Source organism: Cyprinodon tularosa, unplaced genomic scaffold (assembly GCF_016077235.1).
Source record: "Cyprinodon tularosa strain WSP-4 unplaced genomic scaffold, ASM1607723v1 ctg633, whole genome shotgun sequence".
Lineage (NCBI taxonomy): Eukaryota > Metazoa > Chordata > Actinopteri > Cyprinodontiformes > Cyprinodontidae > Cyprinodon > Cyprinodon tularosa.
Window position 1 is genome coordinate 442,930 of NW_024039378.1, and position 19,217 is coordinate 462,146.

Below are 19,217 nucleotides of genomic sequence, written 5' to 3' on the forward strand. Positions count from 1 at the left end.
ACCTGAAACTATGTTATTTTTTTATTTTCTCAGCTACTTTGACCTTTCTTCTTTATTAGACCCTGCATGGTGGACTGTGCTGCTGGACTCTGGTCAGTCTCCTCCTTAATTCTTTCCATGATGGCAATAAACTTAAAAAAAAAAATTAGGAGAGAAAAATTTTGAAATAGAATTGGAAAGAGGAGGAGTAAAAAGTGCTGTGGTGGTTAACTTTAAAATAACTTATGCCGTTGCATAATTGTGGCAGATTCCAACATGTCAGCTTGAATTTTAAATCTCTTTATTTGGCGTTTGTATGGCTGTAAAACAAAATGGTTTGGTGCAAAAACTATTTTTAAAGTTATTTTAGAAATTTGTGTGAAACTCTGTTTCAGCCATATCTATAAATAGATCAACATATGCATACGTCAGCCAGGCCTTGTCAAGCTAAATTCCTGGGATTTTCATAAATCAGAGAAACAACAAGCTGCAACAGTTGCTGAGGACTTCTGGGTGTAGCATTGCTTTAGGAAAAAAAAAATCCATTATAGGAAATACAGTATCTGCAGTTATATATAATAAATGAATGAATGTATGCATTAATGAATTGATGAATACATGAATGAAGACAATGGATAGACAAAAACACATGTGATTAAGATTAATTTAATTAATAATTCAGGGATAATGTTATTATCACAGATAGCAGAAATAAAGGAATAGCTGAGTTATTTGGCAGCATATTTTACAGCTTAAGCCTTAAAGATGATTTATGTTGAGCTATGTCTCTGGGCTGGCGCCAGGTGACTCATCATCATGATTGGTTGGGAAATTCTCAAGATGGTTCTCATTTGCTTCCACTTGTTCTGCACGTCCACCTGTTCAACAAAACATTTTCATTATATCATGTTTCTATAATGGACCTCTACTTAAAAACTAATGGTTATAAAGGATTATTGTAAAAAAGAAAAAAATGTGCAAGCTCTCTTATCACTTTTATCCAATAGTGTCTGTAGTAACTACAGGATGTGTTTCTGGAGCCAGGTAAATAAAGCATTATTAGTAGAACATCTCTCCCAAAAAATTACTTTTGTCAGAAATGTTTTATTTGTACTTTGATGCTGCCTCTCAGCCTATGAACAGAGGGGGTGGTGCATTGGTCAGCATCAGGAACAATTATATCTATTTTTGTAGTTATTTCTAACTTTTTATTTGGAAATTTTTCATTTTTATAATCTCACTTAAAACAAATCTTGTTTTCTTTGTACTAATGTAGCCTTCTTAAAAAGGAAAAAAGGTTGACTGTTTAAAATGTGCATTTGTACTTTTTTTTCTTTTTCTTACTATGAATATCATTTAATATCCATAAGGTTTCGAAGTGTAAACTTTAGGAGATATATATATATATATATATATATATATATATAGAGATATATATATATATATACACACACAATAAATCATATAGAATATATTTAATATAGAAGTTCAATCACTGCCATTAACTCAGAAATAAAATAAAGCATAGGAGGGATGAGAAATACCAAGACTTATTGAGAATGTAGCACAATCAGATGCACAGAAGGATCAATAAAATCTTACAAAGATCTCTGTTCTTTATTGTAAGGAGCAGGGCTAAGAATCCTGGAGATTAAGTGATCATTATTGCTTTGTCTAGCATTATATTAGAGGGTAAGTTTTTAATTCTGGATATTTTTCTTGTGAACAGTGAGGTTGCATTACTATTTCATCAAATTAATTTATAGGGAACATCTGCAAAATGTCCCACTACTGTCAAATTCAGAAGTTGGTGGTAAGGAATTCTTAAAAGTGGAAAAATCTGATCAAGAAGAGCTGTAACTTTATTGGTTTTTCAGTATGTGGGTGACATTATAAATAATATATAAATTATAAAAACCCTTTAACTTTAGTAAAAAGAACAAAAAGAAAACATTTACTATTTTTTATTGGATTTCAGAACATTTTAGAAGATTAGAACCTGTTTTTAATTTATGTAAAGAAATTTGAAACATTTAACACTTTTTTTTTAAGTGCAATTGGTTCCCATGGTTTAGAAAGTAAAGAAGAACCGATGAAGCAAATATAACCAAGAAATGCTGTGGCAGCCCAATTTCAATAACATGGGCTAACAGTGGGCACAGTTTGCACGGTTGCCTTGCAGCAAAAAGGTCCTCGTTTTGATCCCCAGCCTAAGGTTTTTCTGCATGGAGTTTGTATATTCTCTCTGTCAATGTGTGGGTTCTTTCCGGGTACTCCGGCTTTCTCCCAAAGTCCCAAGAACATGAGTAAGCTTAATTGGTGTCTCAAATTGTCCTTGGTTGTGATTGCGTTTGTGAATGTGTTGTCCTGCGATGGACTGGCGACCTGTCCAGGGTGTACCCCGCCTCTCGCCCATTGACTGTTGGAGATAGGCACAGCACCCCTTGCGACCCCACTTGGGATTAAGCGTGTTTGAAGATGGATGGATGGATGGATATATGGATGAATGGATGGATGTGATTGTGTTAGTGAATGTGTTGCTGTGCAATGGACTGGCGCTCTGTCCAGGGTGTGTCCTGTCTTTCGCCCATAGACTGATAGAGATAGGCACCAGCCCGATTAAGCGGCAAAAGATTGATGGAGGGACTAAACTGTAAATTTCCTATGCAATAATTTAGCATATTTAAATTTTAATTTTGAGAAGTCTTAACTACGATAAAGGTATTTCCACTGTATGCTATAAAGTAAATACTATTTGATTATTCAGTTGGTTAAACTAATGTAGGCCTACTGTATAGGTATTCTCTACAAATAAAGCTCTGGTTAGCATAGCCTTAAATACCTAGGTCACTGTACTTATTTCAGTAAATGCAAAAGAAAAAAAAATTATGATGTTTTTTTACAATTTTTTTCTTTTTTTTTTTTTTTTTTTTTTTACAGATTTTACATTGAAACAGGCAACTGATAAATGAAATAATGTACATTTTGTTACTTACACTTCTTTTTAGCTCCTACACAAAAAATGATTACCGGTAAGCCAATGCAGACAAGTTGTAAGACCAATAGTAAGACACCCAAAGCAATACACACTTCATGTGAACAGCAATGGGACAATTCTGTAAAAAAGAAGAGATATATTGTATCAGGGGTTTTTTTCATGTCAACTTTTCAAAGGAACTCTAGACTGATCGTTGTTTATTTATCTAGTTACCTTTGCAAGCACTTAGGAAATTAATATGCTGCAGTTTTAATCATCTTTTTTGATTTAACTGAGAAATGAAACAAATATCCAAAAAACAGATAAACAAAAAAATATATAAACAGGTGGTGGCTGTATGTTTTCCTGATCTCAATAATGGCTAAAAACACCAACATGTTAATATCTATGTTTCCTGAAGGCTCATTACATCTGATTTTCAAAGTAATTAGCCATTTAAGATGAATTCCCCTATGTCTGCTAGCTACTTGCTCCATTGATCCATGACTCAATGTCGGTAAAGAAGTTAGGTGGTCATAACCATTCCCTCAACAACAGTTGCAGAAGGTTAAGAGTCAATTATCTTAATGGTTATTGATTTCTTGGTAACACTTTAAAATAAGGTACACAAATTTTAATTACCTACTAGAGAGCACCTAGAGCACTAATTAGGAACTAATGGGTAGCTAACCAGTACTTACTGGGGAACAGCCAGCCTCATTATGGAATGACTGCTTACCTACCTGGGAACCCCAGAGTAACTAATCATGATTAATGGATAGTTACCAGGGAAACCAAAGAGGAACTAATAAGAAAATAAGGCTCTGTCTGAATGTGTGCTATAACTCCTGTATAGAGCACTATATAGGGGTTAGGCCATTTAATATGAGGGTCTGAATGTCTAGTGGATGAAAAGTCGTGGACTCAAAATTTTCCCCAATGCACTTAGAAAAGTAGTGTGAATGGACAATTACTACACAGGCTGATATTTACTAAAATATCAGCCTCTCCTCACAAAGCATTATGGGAGAACAAAGATGGTGCCGGCATAGTCTGGGGATTTAGAGTCATGTGACAAACAGGGGGAAAAAAAGTAGTGATCATCTGTCCGAACGATCAGTTAAAGGAGAATTCCGGTTTTTAACACTTTTAGCCCATTTTCTGTAGTGTCCAGGATGAAATCGAATGATCGACACCAAAATTTTGACAATTGGTCCTGTCTCTGCTTTTTGGCTCATGCAGAATCCCCCCCTGGCTGCTTCAGAATGGCTTCCATTGTGCATGTCCGATAATGTCCTTAAAACAACCTTAAACGTTCTTTTTTTAAAATATGCTACTCACCGGGTCGTCAGCGCTGTTCAATGACGTTCCAAAAAAAGTTTCGTGAAGAAAAACCGTTCCTGTCTTGTTTTATTTAGCATTTTGTAAATCCCAGAACTATTTTTTCCGATACATCACAACCGCTTATAAACTTCCGCTTCCCGTTCGAATCTGAAGCGTTGCACACTCCAGACCACTAGTTGGCGACGGTATCCTCTACCGTCAAACTCAAAGTCCAATATGTCCTCCTCAAGAATCCACCTTTTGTATTCCATTTTCAGAGTTTTTTAAAGTGTTTAACAGAGACGTTAGCACCTCGACGTCGGAGTACACAGAGTGAAGCATAAACACTTGGGCCTTGCGAAAAGACTACAACTAAGCGTAAACAGGCCCCATTTCCGTTTCCGGTGGCGGAGGGATATTGACTATTCCAACAGAACTCAATGGGATTTACAAAATGCTAAATAAAACACTACAGGAACGTTTTTTCTTTACGAAACTTTTTTTGGAACGTCATTGAACAGCGCTGACGACCCGGTGAGTAGCATATTTAAAAAAAAGAACGTTTAAGGTTGTTTTAAGGACATTATCGGACATGCACAATGGAAGCCATTCTGAAGCAGCCAGGGGGGGATTCTGCATGAGCCAAAAAGCAGAGACAGGACCAATCGTCAAAATTTTGGTGTCGATCATTCGATTTCATCCTGGACACTACAGAAAATGGGCTAAAAGTGTTAAAAACCGGAATTCTCCTTTAACTAAGTTAACTATAAAGTCCACTATATGGTCCCTGCTCTACATAGTGATTGAGGTCTTAGGGTGGATATTCGGACAGAGGCTAAAGAGCAGTTACCCAGTATTTATTAGAAGACAACTGGTTTGTTACCCCAAAATTAGAGTAGAAATTTTCTGTGTTGGTTTTGAATAAACCCTACGCCTGAGAAGCCCCAGCTTAATAAATAATATTTTACTTAATAATTACTTAATACCAAATTATTGCCTAGTAATTATTTTATGGACATTGAGTCCATTTCTGATGGTCTTGTGTACCCTAAAGTAAAGTGAATCATTATATCAAGTGCTCACTCTGGAAATAATTATTTAATCACAACCTGACCATTAACTAATATTTTTGTATACCTTTAGGTTTAGCAAAACTTCTCATTAGTTCCTGATTAGTTTCTTTGTGTTTCCAGGTAACTAAGCAGAAGTCCCATATTAAGGCTGGGCTGGGTGTTCCATAGCAATTAATGGTTAACTACTCATTTTGTCCATTTTAGTTCTTTAGATGTTCTCTAGTAGTTAATCAAATTTAGTCTACTTTATTGTAAAGTGTTACCGATTTCGGATTAAACCGAATCATTTGATGAAAAATTATTTAATCAAATATGTTTTCTCCTTGGTTTGCAAATTAAATTTGTAAATAAAAAATGAAAAAAAAAGATAATAATAATAAACATTTTGCCCCTCTAAAAGTTTATAAAGTGACATTATGAGAGGATAAAACATGAGACAACTTTCTCTTCAAATCTATATTCACACATTTCACAATTCAAAAAACAAAACAACAAAGAAATGAATAAAAAAACTTTTTTGATTTGTGATGCAGTTCAATGTTTAGTATTCTTGAGTTTGATTTTCAAAGTCTGATTTATTGCAAAGTAAGTTCAGAAGAGGATTAATGAATTCAAATACGGTTATGTTAGAAATCAAAAACTTTGTATGGATTTTAAGGCTTTAGTCGATGTACAGCAAGAATTGCACTTTTGGATCAGGAGACTGTTTCCTTGAACAAGCTTATCGGATCAAGGTTTAGTCAAACTGATGTTAATCATAACACTTCAAATATCCTAATACTTAAAAAAAAAAGAAAAACTAAAGTAGGCAATGAATCATAATTTCTGCTTAATTTAATGCCAATACGAAGAACTTAAAGTGTTTAGTCCCATTTGTATAAAGTTTGCCGAAAAGTCAGGTTCATTTTTTCTGCTTCCATATAAACTTAATTTTTATTTACTTAACTTTTTTCTAAGTTAAGCCATTTCTTCAGTAGACATAGAGAAGGTAGTACTCACCATTATCCTTATCCTTGTTATGTGGAACTTTTTATGTGGAAGAAAAAAAACATATAAATGTAATAAAAGCATTCAGCTCTTATATCAGGATAATAAATGAGATATTTTCCTACCTGGACAAAAACACATGTCTTCTGAAACTGGAAATGTGGAATAATTGTGACAAGATGAAACAAATGCAGAGTATTTCTATCACATTCAAATAAGTGTTAGAAAATCAACAAGGCTTACCAACTTTCAGGGTAACCATCCCCATCTGTCCTTTAACAGCCATCTTTGGAATGATACAGGTGTAATTTCCTGCATCTTCTTTAGTTACATTAATCAGCTTGAGAGACATGTTACCATGGATTAATTCCTCATGGAAAAGAGATGTCCTGTTTTTGTATCTCTCATCTTGCGATCCTGGATCATCTTTTTTACTTCTGTAAACATGCACATTAGAGTTGTTGAAACTCCATTCCACTGTTTGATCGGTCAGGCTGATGGGGGGCTCCACATGACATGGCAGAATAACATGATCTCCGACCTCTGCTGAGACTGGTTCCTCTGAGCCTATAATTTCTGTCTCGTCTGCAACACCTATCAGAGTTACACCAACAAAATCAATGCATTTGTGTAATGGGGAAATCTATCACATGACTTTATTTTCTAACCTTTTCATCTCTATTTATAATTTTTTAGTTTTTATGTATGTAACCTGAAATGTATTTAAGTTTCTTCCTTCTATTTTCCCCAACATTCTCCCTTCTGGCCATTTTATTGTGAAGTTAGTCAAATATATATTAAAAACTTTTAGCATTTTAAGGATTTTGACCAATTTTTAACCGGGGTACAATACTGAAAGTTAAATAGTATTACAATAAACTACAATGAATTTCCTGAGCAAATGTTTTCTCAAAATCAGCAACATGATATCATAACCAAATACGTCTTTAAATACAGACAGTCATTGGGAATAAATAAGTTGCTCTTGAACAAAATAGACACATTAATTTTATAAAGCTATTAAAAATCAGCAACTTACCAACAGTGACGATAAATGAGCAACTTCTTTTTACATGTTTAGTGATAAAGTAACACTTGTATTCTCCGTTGTCATGGAAGTACACCTGAGAGAGTTTCAGGGATAGATTTCCTGTTGTCAGTCCTTCATTAAAAAGGTAGATCTGTTCTTCATCTTCTACAAACGTATGTGCTCCACTTTTATAATGGAGTAGAATTTTGTTTCTGAATTTCCACAGAATGGTTTTGGTTGAAGCGTCCACAGGTGGATCGAGGTAACATGGCAGAACGACATTGTCACCTGCTGTCACATCAATGTGGTTGGTGGGGCACACTAGGTAGGGTTCTGTGAAAAAAAAGAAATACTTATCATAGAGAAAAACTTGAATTCTTTCAACAGTTCAGATTTTTTTTTTTTTTTAACCACGCATCAAAATCAGTTTATTTAATTTGTTGCATAGAGGCAAAACAAACCAGTTTGGACTTTACTAATAAACACAGTGCAGTTCTTTTGTTGGTGCTAAATACTGTTGCTGCATTGAGGCATTTTCCATCCATAAGACTTCCCAGTTTGCTTACTGTTTCCTACAGGCTTACAGCTAGCCAATCACTTTAGGCATCATTTTCCTAAATTTAGACTTTAAAAACAGACTTTCTGAATTTGAACTATATATGTTTTTAATGGCCCTGCGATGGACTGGCGACTTGTCCAGGGTGTATCCTGCCTCTCCCCCAGTAGACAGCTGGAGACACCAGCTGGAGGCACTAGCACCCCTCACAACCCCACTTGGGATAAGCATGATGGAAAAAGGAATAGATGGATTATTTTTATGCAGGGTTCCTGGAATAAATGGAAGTTTGGAGTTGTTTGGATTGTTTTTTTAGCTGCTTTATTCGCCTGTCTCCCAAACCTGTTTATGTATATTACATCTATCCTCAGTTTGCTTCAGCACTAACACAACTTTTACTCTCTGTTTGTCATTAAATCAATAAATTCTGTTAAATCCAGAATCTAATTTAAAATACTTTCCTTTTTGATAAAGCTTATAGTTAGAGTTGCTTAGGTTATCCTGAGCTATCTGTATAGTTATGCTGTTATAGGGTTTGACTGCTGGAGGACCACTTTTCATCATTCTACTTGATTATATCTCACTTTTCCCATCCTGCAGTATTTATTTGTTCAACCTCTAACTTTAAACCTTAAGCTCCCTATTCTTCAGCTTGCAATACAGAAGAAGGAAGGCACGACCATGATGGACGATAATGCGAAGAGCAGTCTTTCTTGTTGATCTTCTTGAAAAGATTGCATTACCATCCATGCTTACTTCCGTAAACACAGAGCATGTTCGCGACTTATGCCGTCATTGCGTCCTGTACTGTGCATGTGGCACACTTTACCTTTATGAATGCATTTCACACGAGAGATCACAAGTTGCATATATTTGGAAATGTGAATGGCCATGCAAATTGCCTGCAGTGTCAGTGTAACCTAAATGCTACCTTATAGTTAAAGAGTAGCAGTTTTGCTTTAATCTTCATCTAATTGTTAAACATGCAAGGTATTTAATCTGATTTTGTCTGTTTCATTTTTAAATGTTGAAAAAGATACCCATAAAAAAAAAAAAAAAAACTTACCAACGTTGAGATTAATGTAACACATTTTATTCTGGGATTCAGTTTGGAGGGAGCACTGGTATGTTCCATTATCATTCAAGTTTACTGAAGACAGAGCAAGAGACAGATTTCCTTCAGTCAGTCCTTCGGTGAAAAGAGATGTTCGCCCTCTATACCTCTCATATTGCTCTGTGGGATGATTTTTTCCTCCTCGATAAAGGTGTACAACATTTTTCCCTTGCTTCCACTTTACTGTTTCTGCTGAGGCATCCATCGGTGGCTCCAGGTGACATGGCAAAATGACATCTTGACTCTTTACTGCCCCTACTGGCTCAGAGGGGCACACTAAATCTGGATCTGTTCAACAAAAAATAGACTTTTGTTTATATCTACCAGAAACACCAGCTAGAAGTGACCCCAAACTTTTTCAATAGTCTTCCCTTTGGCCATTTTATGGAATTATGTTTTTCTCAGCTGCAACTTACACACCTGTTTTTCTCTACTTACTTATTCTTGCTTTTAATGTAAATTTAAACTTTTTTTCAGTTATTTTTAAAAGAAGACCTATACATTTGTCATCTTAGAATGAAACATTTTTAATCATCATTGTCTTAATTCTCTTTAAGGGTTTGATCAGTGGGTTTATGTGTACATATTCATGTTGGACCAAACACCATGTCAGCAAGTAAACAAGACTTAAGATCATGTTGTTTAAGAGGAGAGCAAAGTTTGCTGCCATTATGGAAGGTAAGGAAAAGTGTTAGAGAATCAGTGGAAAAAGACAAAAGGAAATCCTTATTTTGGTGTCGCTGTAAATGCCCTGTTTCCTTTTGTACAAGTACGACTGCCATTGACATAAAGTTACCAACCACACGGAGACAACAAATATTTACCATCCGAAGGCTCCTCATACTTACCTTGGTATTAATCAGCTAAAACTGTGGTGTGATGTTAAATAAAAAAATTAATATGTCTTATACAAGTTATATGCTATAATTAATTATGTATTTAATAAAAAAAATTATAATGGGTGACCAACATTATAGTGTGTAAACTGGCTTGACATGAATTTACCTATTCATTTCCCCACCTGTTTTTCTAAGAGGGAAAAAAATAGATCATCTAAGTTAAATCATATTTATTGAATAATTATTTACAGTTTGCTGGGTTTTATTTTTAAGAAAAACAGAAGTAAATGTTTATTTTTGTCCCTTCAGCATATTAGCTGTGGTTTTGTCATGTGCGTCTCCCTGAAATGTGTCAGCTCTAAAGATCTTTTTTCATAAAGCTACATAATATTAGGCATTTAAATCATTTAGGCATATAGTGAGGCTTTTGAACCAAAAGGATAAACTAATTCTTTTTAATACAGTATCTTTGATAAAAGCATTGGGGGGTGAAGAAATAATATTATCCTGACCATGTTTAGGGAAGGAGGCAACATGTGACTGACTAAAAAATGAAATGAAATTTCTTTTTCTTTACACTTATGTGTACAAAAGTCTAAGACTGCTTTGGAAATTGTTGTCTGGATTAGTTTATATCTGGGCAGTGGTATTAATACATTTCTAGATTATTAAAAAAAGTCAGCTGATTTATATTATTCACTTAACATTTAAAACATACAGATGTGAACACAATCACTTAGGATTACACTAATTCACAGTGAATCACAGTAAAAGCATGAAAAAAGGTAAGGCAAAATTAACTGATAAAGAAGATAAGGGACTTACCTTTGACGTTCAGTGCTAAATCAGTGCAAAAAAACAGCAAAATTACAGGAATCAACTCCATAGTGAATAACTTGTCATAGTTAGGGACTACACTATATTATTAACTTTCCTTTGATGGAGGCACTTTCACATTCACTCTCCATCGTCCCTCTATGGGCAGTTTTATATAGGGAGGAGAGGGGAGTGGTTAGTGGCATAGCAGGGCACCGACACAAAGAGGGTGGATCCATATATTTTTTGTAAATTTTATATATTTTCTGACTACTTGGTTGTGGAGAACTAAAAATCTAGCTTCATTGGATATACATTAAAAAATAAAGAACATAATATATAATAAGTGTTTTTCGTAATCCTACAGAGGGTCTTAATTTAAACAATGTTTCTTATTTTTTTTTATTAGAAATAGGGCCTTACTATAAATGTACTTTAAAGAAAACCTTTTAATCCTCAGGTTTATTTAACTTACCCTCCTGTCCTTGTGTAGATTACAACATCATTATTTGTAGTGTTAGCAGTTTGTAATAGGTTAAATCAGAACTTTAATCAGATCAAAATAATGTTTTCAGGCTGGTTTTTCACTTCCACATCTCAGTGGTCGAAGGTTTTCATAGATTCCCACAGTAGGAAAGTGAAGGGAAATTTTGTCGCCCATTTTTTGTTTTATTTTTACATTTACATCACATTCCCAGGACAAAGTTTGTGGTAAGTTCACGTGAAGATGGTTCTAGTTCCAGAGGTACAAACATTTGCAGAAACAGGTGCTAAAACTGAGTGATTTAAACTATTCATTGGGTCACCATTGTTAAAGTCATAGGGGAGCAGCTGTTCCAACCGTTACTGAATTCTCGCGAGTGGTGCACTACTTTACACGAGTGAATAAAGTGAATGTGATTAGTTGTTTTATCAAGAAGGTGGGATTGTTTTGGCGGAAGGTTCGCAAGCCAGTTTAGTTGTGGCCGGTTTGTCGGACGCATCTTGTTAACCAACTTAGTCCTAGTAGGTTCCCAATGGGAAATTCCATTGGGACCAAGTAGCTCTAAATTGGTGACTTAGAAACGACACTTGCATGTGTCCACTGTCCATAGCGTTCCTTGACAGAGGAGGAGAGTTTTGTGTCAGAGGTCGTGGATGAGTCTCCTCCATCATACATTTTTTATTTAGAGGAGAAAAGCGGGGATGAAGATGTTGTGGAAGAGGACGCCAGGGCGGCAGAAGCTTGGTTTGGTGTAGAAGGCTTCCAGCCGTACATGTTTGAGTCCTTGCCTCGCAACGCTGCCAGTTCTGTTAGCTGTACGCCTGCTGAAGACACAGACGTCCATCCCTGTGAACACTGGGATGGAAATAATTTAAAAAAAAATAAACATTTTCTAACTTTTCGGACAACATAGTCTGATACAGGGTACATTTATGTATATGTTTAAGCCAGAATGATTTCACATTTAAATAGGTCTTCTCTACGACTTTAAGGATCATCTATGCATAACTTTTCCCCTTAAAACAGTTTGATTACCTTAACTATTTGTGCTTATAGGCACCAACAAACGCTTTGCTCCACTTCTTTGTATCAAAACTCGTAAGGATTGCCCCAATCAGTTAATAAAGGGTTAGTTTGTGTTGGTATAAAGACGTCATTTATTCAGAAATAATAGAATATTATTTTTCAATTTATATGTCAAATAGGACTGCATTACATAAATTCAAAGAGAGCGTTTATTTAAGAAAATCCCTTTACATAAAGTTAGGGAATAAACATCAGATCCTCTATTGTCTATGATTTCATTGTATCTGAAAGACAGCAGTAGTTTGAAAGTTTGCTTCATAGAAAATTAGGTTAATTACTGAATTATCATATAAAACAAACAAAAGTGAATAGACTAAATGCCTCAAGAGCCTAAAATACCCATTTTCTAAGCACCTAACTGAAAATGAAATTTAACAATTTAAATTTTTCTAAAATTAAAAGCATTTAAATTATAAATTAACAGCGGCCAATAATAATCATTTTATAGATTTTATAATTTTTTGTTCATGCATTTGGCCTCTCTTTGCTGAGGTGGTTTACGTCTTTGTCCTCAATCTAGGAGACCCAGGTTCTAACCCAGGGTACTTCATTTACCATTAAAAACTTACTTAATCAGCCAATATGATTCTTCACTTTATCTTACAACATTGTTTTTATCACAGAATTAACTCTAGCAGTTAATCAGCTCCTTAATTTAAAAAGAGAGAGAGGAAAGGTTTGAAAGCAAAAAGATTGGTTTAGATATTGTAATTTACATAATACATGTATTTTTTGACAAGCTTGAGCATAACTTACTCCTACCTGAAGGTTGGGAATTTCTGTTTAAAAATAGAAATGTCTTCATAGCTCCAGAGGGCAGTGAAATGGGCACCTTTATTTTTTGGACCCAGCAGTTTCCACAGGTTTCAGACATCATCCCCAGAAAAGCTGTAATGATCCTGAATGTAATTTTCATGAAAAATCAAATATGGGCATTTCCCTAATACCTTAAACATAGCAATAGTCTAGTATTAGTCTTTTGAATTTTCCTTTCAAAATTAGAGCAAAAGCCAGCTTTAAAGACACAATGCACTATGACAATGTCCACACGTAATATTATAAAGCTAGATACTAACTTGATGTTGAAATTATGAAAACATTGAACTATATAATATATATTAATGGTTTCTAATGTAGGCTGATAAAAAAATAATACAAGCAGATTGGGTAACAGAATCACTGACAAAACTCTTTGTTTCTGTAACCGCTGACTGTCATCATTCATCTTTTCGTCCGCTTTTCCATTAGGGTGACGGATGAGCAGACGTGGTACTGGTACCCATCTTACTGAGGCACATAAAATCAGCAGGATGTGAAACTGGAAACTGTTAACGTGAACGTCTGTGGTTTGTGGTTTCTCTAGAGGCAGAAAAATATCAGCAAGATAAATGAGAAAATTCCAACCAAAAAGAGAAGTGGTGTGTGCGAGGGGAACAGTTGGCTTCAGACTTTGATGCACAAAGCCAGCGGTTTGCTGACATATATTAAATATTGGTGTATGGGCATAGCGTTAAATCCACTGTTGTTTTCGTCAACGATTCCGAAATTATTTCGTTGATGCTTCTTTTTTTTTTGACGACAATATCAAGAACTGACGACCTTTGATGATGAAAACATGACGACTCATTGGTGTGAGTTTTCGTTGACAGGACGACAAGGGGAAAAAAAGACGTTAGCACGTGATCTGTCAGATATTTAAAATGCATCATTGTGATGTAATCTGCTAAGCAGAATCAGCTGTGCTGCTGCGTATCGTTTGGTCATGCTGCCCACCTGCCGTGCAGCAGTGCACATTCTGCATTACCAAAGATGGAGCTTGGCAGCAGCAGCGGGGTGAAAGTAGGCTGAAATGGTCCGGTACTGTGCTCTACTCTAAAAAATTCTGTTATTCCAGCATTACTTGCAGAAAAGCAAGTACAGCTGCGCCTAGCTCCAAGGTTGCACATTACGCACCATACTGATGGTTCACTCTCATCAGTATGGCTCTTCCTGGTCTCGATACAGAGAGCAGGAAGCAACAAAGTCTTTAACAAGAGTCAAGACCAGAAGATCAGAGATCCGAAGAGGTACTGGGTTAAAATCCAAGTCGATGTCAGGAGACAGATCCAGGTTTGCAGGTAGAAACAAGCAGGAGTCCGAAGACAGGTCAGACAAACAAATCCGAAACAGGAACAGGTAGGCTTAAAGGTCAGAGGGCAGAACTGGTCAGGATCAGGCATTCAGAACGAAAAGAAGTATAATAGAGAACTCTCACAGAAGGCTTGAATAATCTGGCACTGACGACTGGGAGAAAACAGCTTAAATAGTGGCAGGAGTGCGTGGAAAAGATGAACAGTGATGAGAAACTGGGCAAAGCTATGCAGGTGAATGGAATGAACCATTAAGCCAGTCATCAGTGCCAACATCATGATAAAAATAAAAAGGGTCCAAAATCTAACACCCCAATGCCATAACATTTAGTGACACTGATTGGCAGTACATCTCTTTATTTGCCCTATAACTGTAGATGAATGGATATCAGTTGGTAGGATATGTAGTTTGAATGTATTTCGATTACATAGAGGGAAACTTAAGCAAGTAAATCTGCAATTTTTATTCCTTTATATATTTCTCAATTTGTAAAAACATAATTTGTTTGTCAATAAAATACTAAATGCTACTTTAAACTGTTCCAATAAACTGAAACGTAAACCCTGAACAGAAGACAAAAAAGGAACCTTTTTATAGTTTCAATGCTCAAGTACAACAAGCTCTGCTGAACAAACTTTAATTTAACAAAACATCTCCTAAAATTGTATTTTTTACTCCTTTATATTTTAGAAAGTTTACTTGTTACCAAAAGTAAATTAGTCAGATCTTAGTTTACCTTAAGATTAAATGCTGAAGCTTCTTAGTGCCGATCAAACCTTTAGCTCGAAGCATTTCTCTTTTGTAATCAACAGGAAATCACCTGTGTGACACCTGGGTTATATCTAAGGTAATTATATTTTTTATGACAAATTAAATAAACAGGAGATAATGTTTTACAAGTTATTTTGGGGGAAAAGCAATAAGAAACAGTTGATTAACTGGAGAAAGGAAGTACAGAAGCATTCTAATGAGTAAACAAATGTTTAGTTGAGTATTGTTTTACATCAGCCTTATAGTCTGTCAGACACCACAAGGTATGACACTGTCTGCTTTATTTGTTGTTCCTCATGAGGTCAACCATGAATGGGTGACTTCTCTTAAATTATTCTTAAAACACACTGAATAACTGAAGGAGACGCAAAGAGGAACTGGAGCATGTTTGGAATCTACAGCAACTTTCTGAGGACTTTACTGTGTTTGCAAGATAAGTGGAACCAGATGATGCATGAACCACTTTCACAGCATCACCACTGGAGAGGATATTTCTAATATTCTGCAGATGAAAGAAGGAAATTCTAGAAACCTCTTTGATATGGGATTTAAATGAGAGGTCCTGATCAAAAATAACACCAAGATTTTTTACTTTATTATCTGAGATCAATTTAATCCCATCCAAATGAAGTGACTGACTAATCAGCTTAGACTCCGGTCCAAAGACTATAACTTCTGTTCTGTCTGCATCCAGGAGCAGACAGTTAAGAGTCATCCAGGTTTTTATGTCTTCAAGACATGCCTGTAATCTATGTAATGGGTTAGCCTCATATGTGATTTTATAGACAAATTTAGCTGGGTATCATCATAACAGTGGAAAGTAATTCCATGCAGTCTAATGATTCTACCAATTGGGATCTTATACAGGGGTGGATCTAGAAAATTGGGGGCCCTAGGCGAAGACAGGCAGGGGGCCCCTTGAATTTTGAGGACAACAAATAGAACAGACCCATTATACAGAGACAGAAATATTAATTGAATAGACAGATTATTTGTTTGACCTTTTGTCTCTCTCGTCTTATCCTTTTCTTGTAGTTTTCCTCTCTATGTTTTCCTTTTTCTATTAGCCTAGGCAAAGGCAAGCATGTCGCCATCTGAAATGAGAAAACAACAGGTCAATAATACAAATAGACATTTTAACAGATTAAACATGCATTGCTTTAACTGTTGTCCCTCTCTTCCTGTCCTTTCTTTCATGTTGTCCATTTAATTTTACTCATCTCCTCTCTCTTTTTACTTTTGTTTTATTCTCTTCCTGTTTTTTTCTCAGCCTGAATTTCTCTCCCTTTTGTCCTTGTCTTTTTTCTTATTCTTTTGTTTCTTTAACTCATATTCCTCTTTGTTTCCTACTTTCTTTCTGCCCTTTTTCTTGTTGTTTTCCTCTCAATGCTTTTTGTCCCTTTTTCTAGTAGTTGTATTCTCTATCTCCCTAAAGTCTTATTTTTCATGTCTTGGCCTTCGCAAATGAGGAGATTCATAACCACTGTTTTCGTGGCTTCTTGTTCAATGAAGAGAACTGCAAATGCAAATGCAGGCTTTCCAGTGACATTGTTGACCTCAAACGTGTTTTAATTAGCTTCAGTTTCAAGAAACTTCTTTCACCTGAATCATCACTAACTCAGAGGAAATGTGTATATATATATATATATATATATATATATACACATACATACATACATACATACATACACACACACAACACATAAAAATCTGAAAATTGCTTAAACTACCGAGCAGTAAATTAATGTCCGTCGCTTGCCATTGTTACCGCTTTGGAGCACAGAGACGCAGAGCAAGCAACAGTGTCCATTAGGGATAATCCAAAGCCGAAATCCAGCCCAGAGCAATTTCAGAAACCAAGGTGATCCGAGAGCCGAAGAGGTATCCAGTAGTGATGGGCTATCTGAAGCCAGGCTTCGAGGCTTGTACCGAGTAATAAGGGGGTGTGTCAATGAAGCCCCGCTTCGAGGCCTGTGTTGTCTTGTTGAAAACCACGTGACTGGCAACAAACGAGGCCTCGCATTGCATTGGTCACGTGACTGCTTCATTTTGCGTGTCGGTTTTCAAAATAAAAGCGCGATGAATCCTGTTGCTTCGTGGGTTGTAGTAGGTGGTTTGGTATCAGCAGAACAGTTTTCATCAGCAGTGGTTGAAATGGAGCCATCAAAAAAGAGAAAAACCTCTCATATGTGGGAGTATTATGAGATGACAGATCACAATCACAACCTGAAACAGTGAAAAAAGTCCTATTCCTAAATAAAAACAATTAAACCTAAAATCCAGAAATTTCTATATTTTCTTTTGTTTAATCAGGAGATGCATCAGAATCACACATCAAAACCAGACTAAAAGCCATTAGAAGAGGCAAACTCTATGTGTAACTTAATATTAAGAATCAGAACTACAACTCCTAGGAAGAGATGATTTTAAACAAATTCTGTCTTTAAGGAAGCAAGTTTCAAGCTCAAAGTATACAAAGTCTGCAGCAACAGTTACTCAGTTCTCAATACATTAAAGTAACACATATCTTCATTGTCTAATAAGTCCATGACATAAAAGAAAACCTAACACCACCACTGATGGTCAAGGATTAGATTGGCTACAAATAATTTTAATCATTAAAACATGACAATTAAATAGGATTCTCCTCTTACTAAACATGAGTTTGATGAAAACTTTGTGACAATATTGCATTTCCTAATATTTGGAAGTATGATCCAACTGAGTAACAAGGCTGTTACAGTTTCACCAGCAGATGTCACTAGTGAGTGATGAATGAAGCATCGAGTAATGAACTTTTTTCAACACTTTGCGTTGGAAAGCTTCATTGCTTCATGAGGCTTCACTTGCCCATCACTAGTATCCAGGAAGAAGCCAAGCCAAGGTCAGTAAAACAGTCCAAGTTCAATAACCAACAAAATTTATCCAGTAAGACCAGAAATCAAACAGGGAAAAAGGCAAAAACCGAAAATACATGGGCAAAAGGCTGATCAGAATTTAACAAAACAAAAACGTATTTAGATCGTTAGAGATACTCACACTTAGCTAGCTTGAATAATCCGGATGATTGCAGGAGAGCAAACAGCATAAATAGCTGCTGGGACCAGGTGAATCAGATCGGCAGCAATCAGCTGCAGGGCTAATTAGGCAGGTGAGCAGGAGCAGGGGTAAAAGTCAACAATCAGCACCGGGATTATGACACTTTTTGCAGTTATGTTTTAGTTTTCTGTCCCCTGTTTCATACATTTGTTGAAGCAGACTTCTAGGAGTTGCTGTATATATTCTGTGTTGTGATACTGGATGGCAACAGTCATCCTGTTCTTCTAGTAAAAACAAAACTGTTGGGCTACCATAGAGCTTAGGAATTTTGAATCCCAGAGCTATATTGGAAAATAAGTAATAAATAATTAAATGAAAGTAGATACAGTTAGTTACAGTAAAAGCTGAGCTAGGGCTGGACGATATGGTCAAAACTTTTATCACAATGTATGTCCTAATTTGCGAAGATTTAATATAATTCTGATGACGATATAAAAAAAAAATATTAAAGCTTTATAAAAAAAAAAAAAAAAAAAAAAAACTCCAGGGAGGCCAATGACAGAACTCACAAAGTTGTGAAAATTATTATCCCAACTTCTTCAACATTGTTTTTAATTCATTGTTGAAAAAATAAGCATCTACAATAATTTTTTAGAGCTACAAGCTCAGTAGATTAAACAAAGACATTTAATTAGGTGATGCCCCCCATACTCTCCAGTCCATGGCTTCTTGCATCTTCCAGTTTTTCTTCATCAGCGCCTTTATTTTTTGTTATATCATTTATAAATGGAAAGTTCGTGTTTACATATTTAAGCTTTCTTTCCCTAAATCTTTCCTGCGAAGGGATTACTCAGAGCAAACACTTTAAATATCACTTTATAAGGGTTATGTATGAAATGACAAGAAAACACCACTTTTAGAGAATTGCAATCTTGCTAAGACCAGAGAAGCAAAGATAGTACGGTACTATAAGGCTCACTTCCTCAGTCAATAGCAGCCCTGAATCATGGCTA

The 19,217-nt window shown here is 35.6% G+C and overlaps 2 protein-coding genes across 2 annotated transcripts in view; one reads left to right on the top strand and one right to left on the bottom strand.

Annotated features, from left to right (window-relative positions):
- LOC119798687 (myelin-oligodendrocyte glycoprotein-like) overlaps positions 1–19,217 on the top strand; it is a 153,548-nt gene that overhangs the window by 22,862 nt on the left and 111,469 nt on the right. The gene's annotated exons all lie outside the window — the stretch shown is intronic.
- Positions 630–10,833, bottom strand: LOC119798679 (butyrophilin-like protein 2). Its single transcript, XM_038308245.1, has 8 exons — positions 10,704–10,833; positions 8,992–9,327; positions 7,379–7,702; positions 6,583–6,933; positions 6,465–6,491; positions 6,352–6,378; positions 2,976–3,095; positions 630–857 (listed from the first exon to the last, which is right to left on the bottom strand). The coding sequence occupies exons 1-8, from the start codon at positions 10,762–10,764 to the stop codon at positions 760–762; spliced, it is 1,344 nt and encodes a 447-aa protein (XP_038164173.1). The 5' UTR covers positions 10,765–10,833; the 3' UTR covers positions 630–759.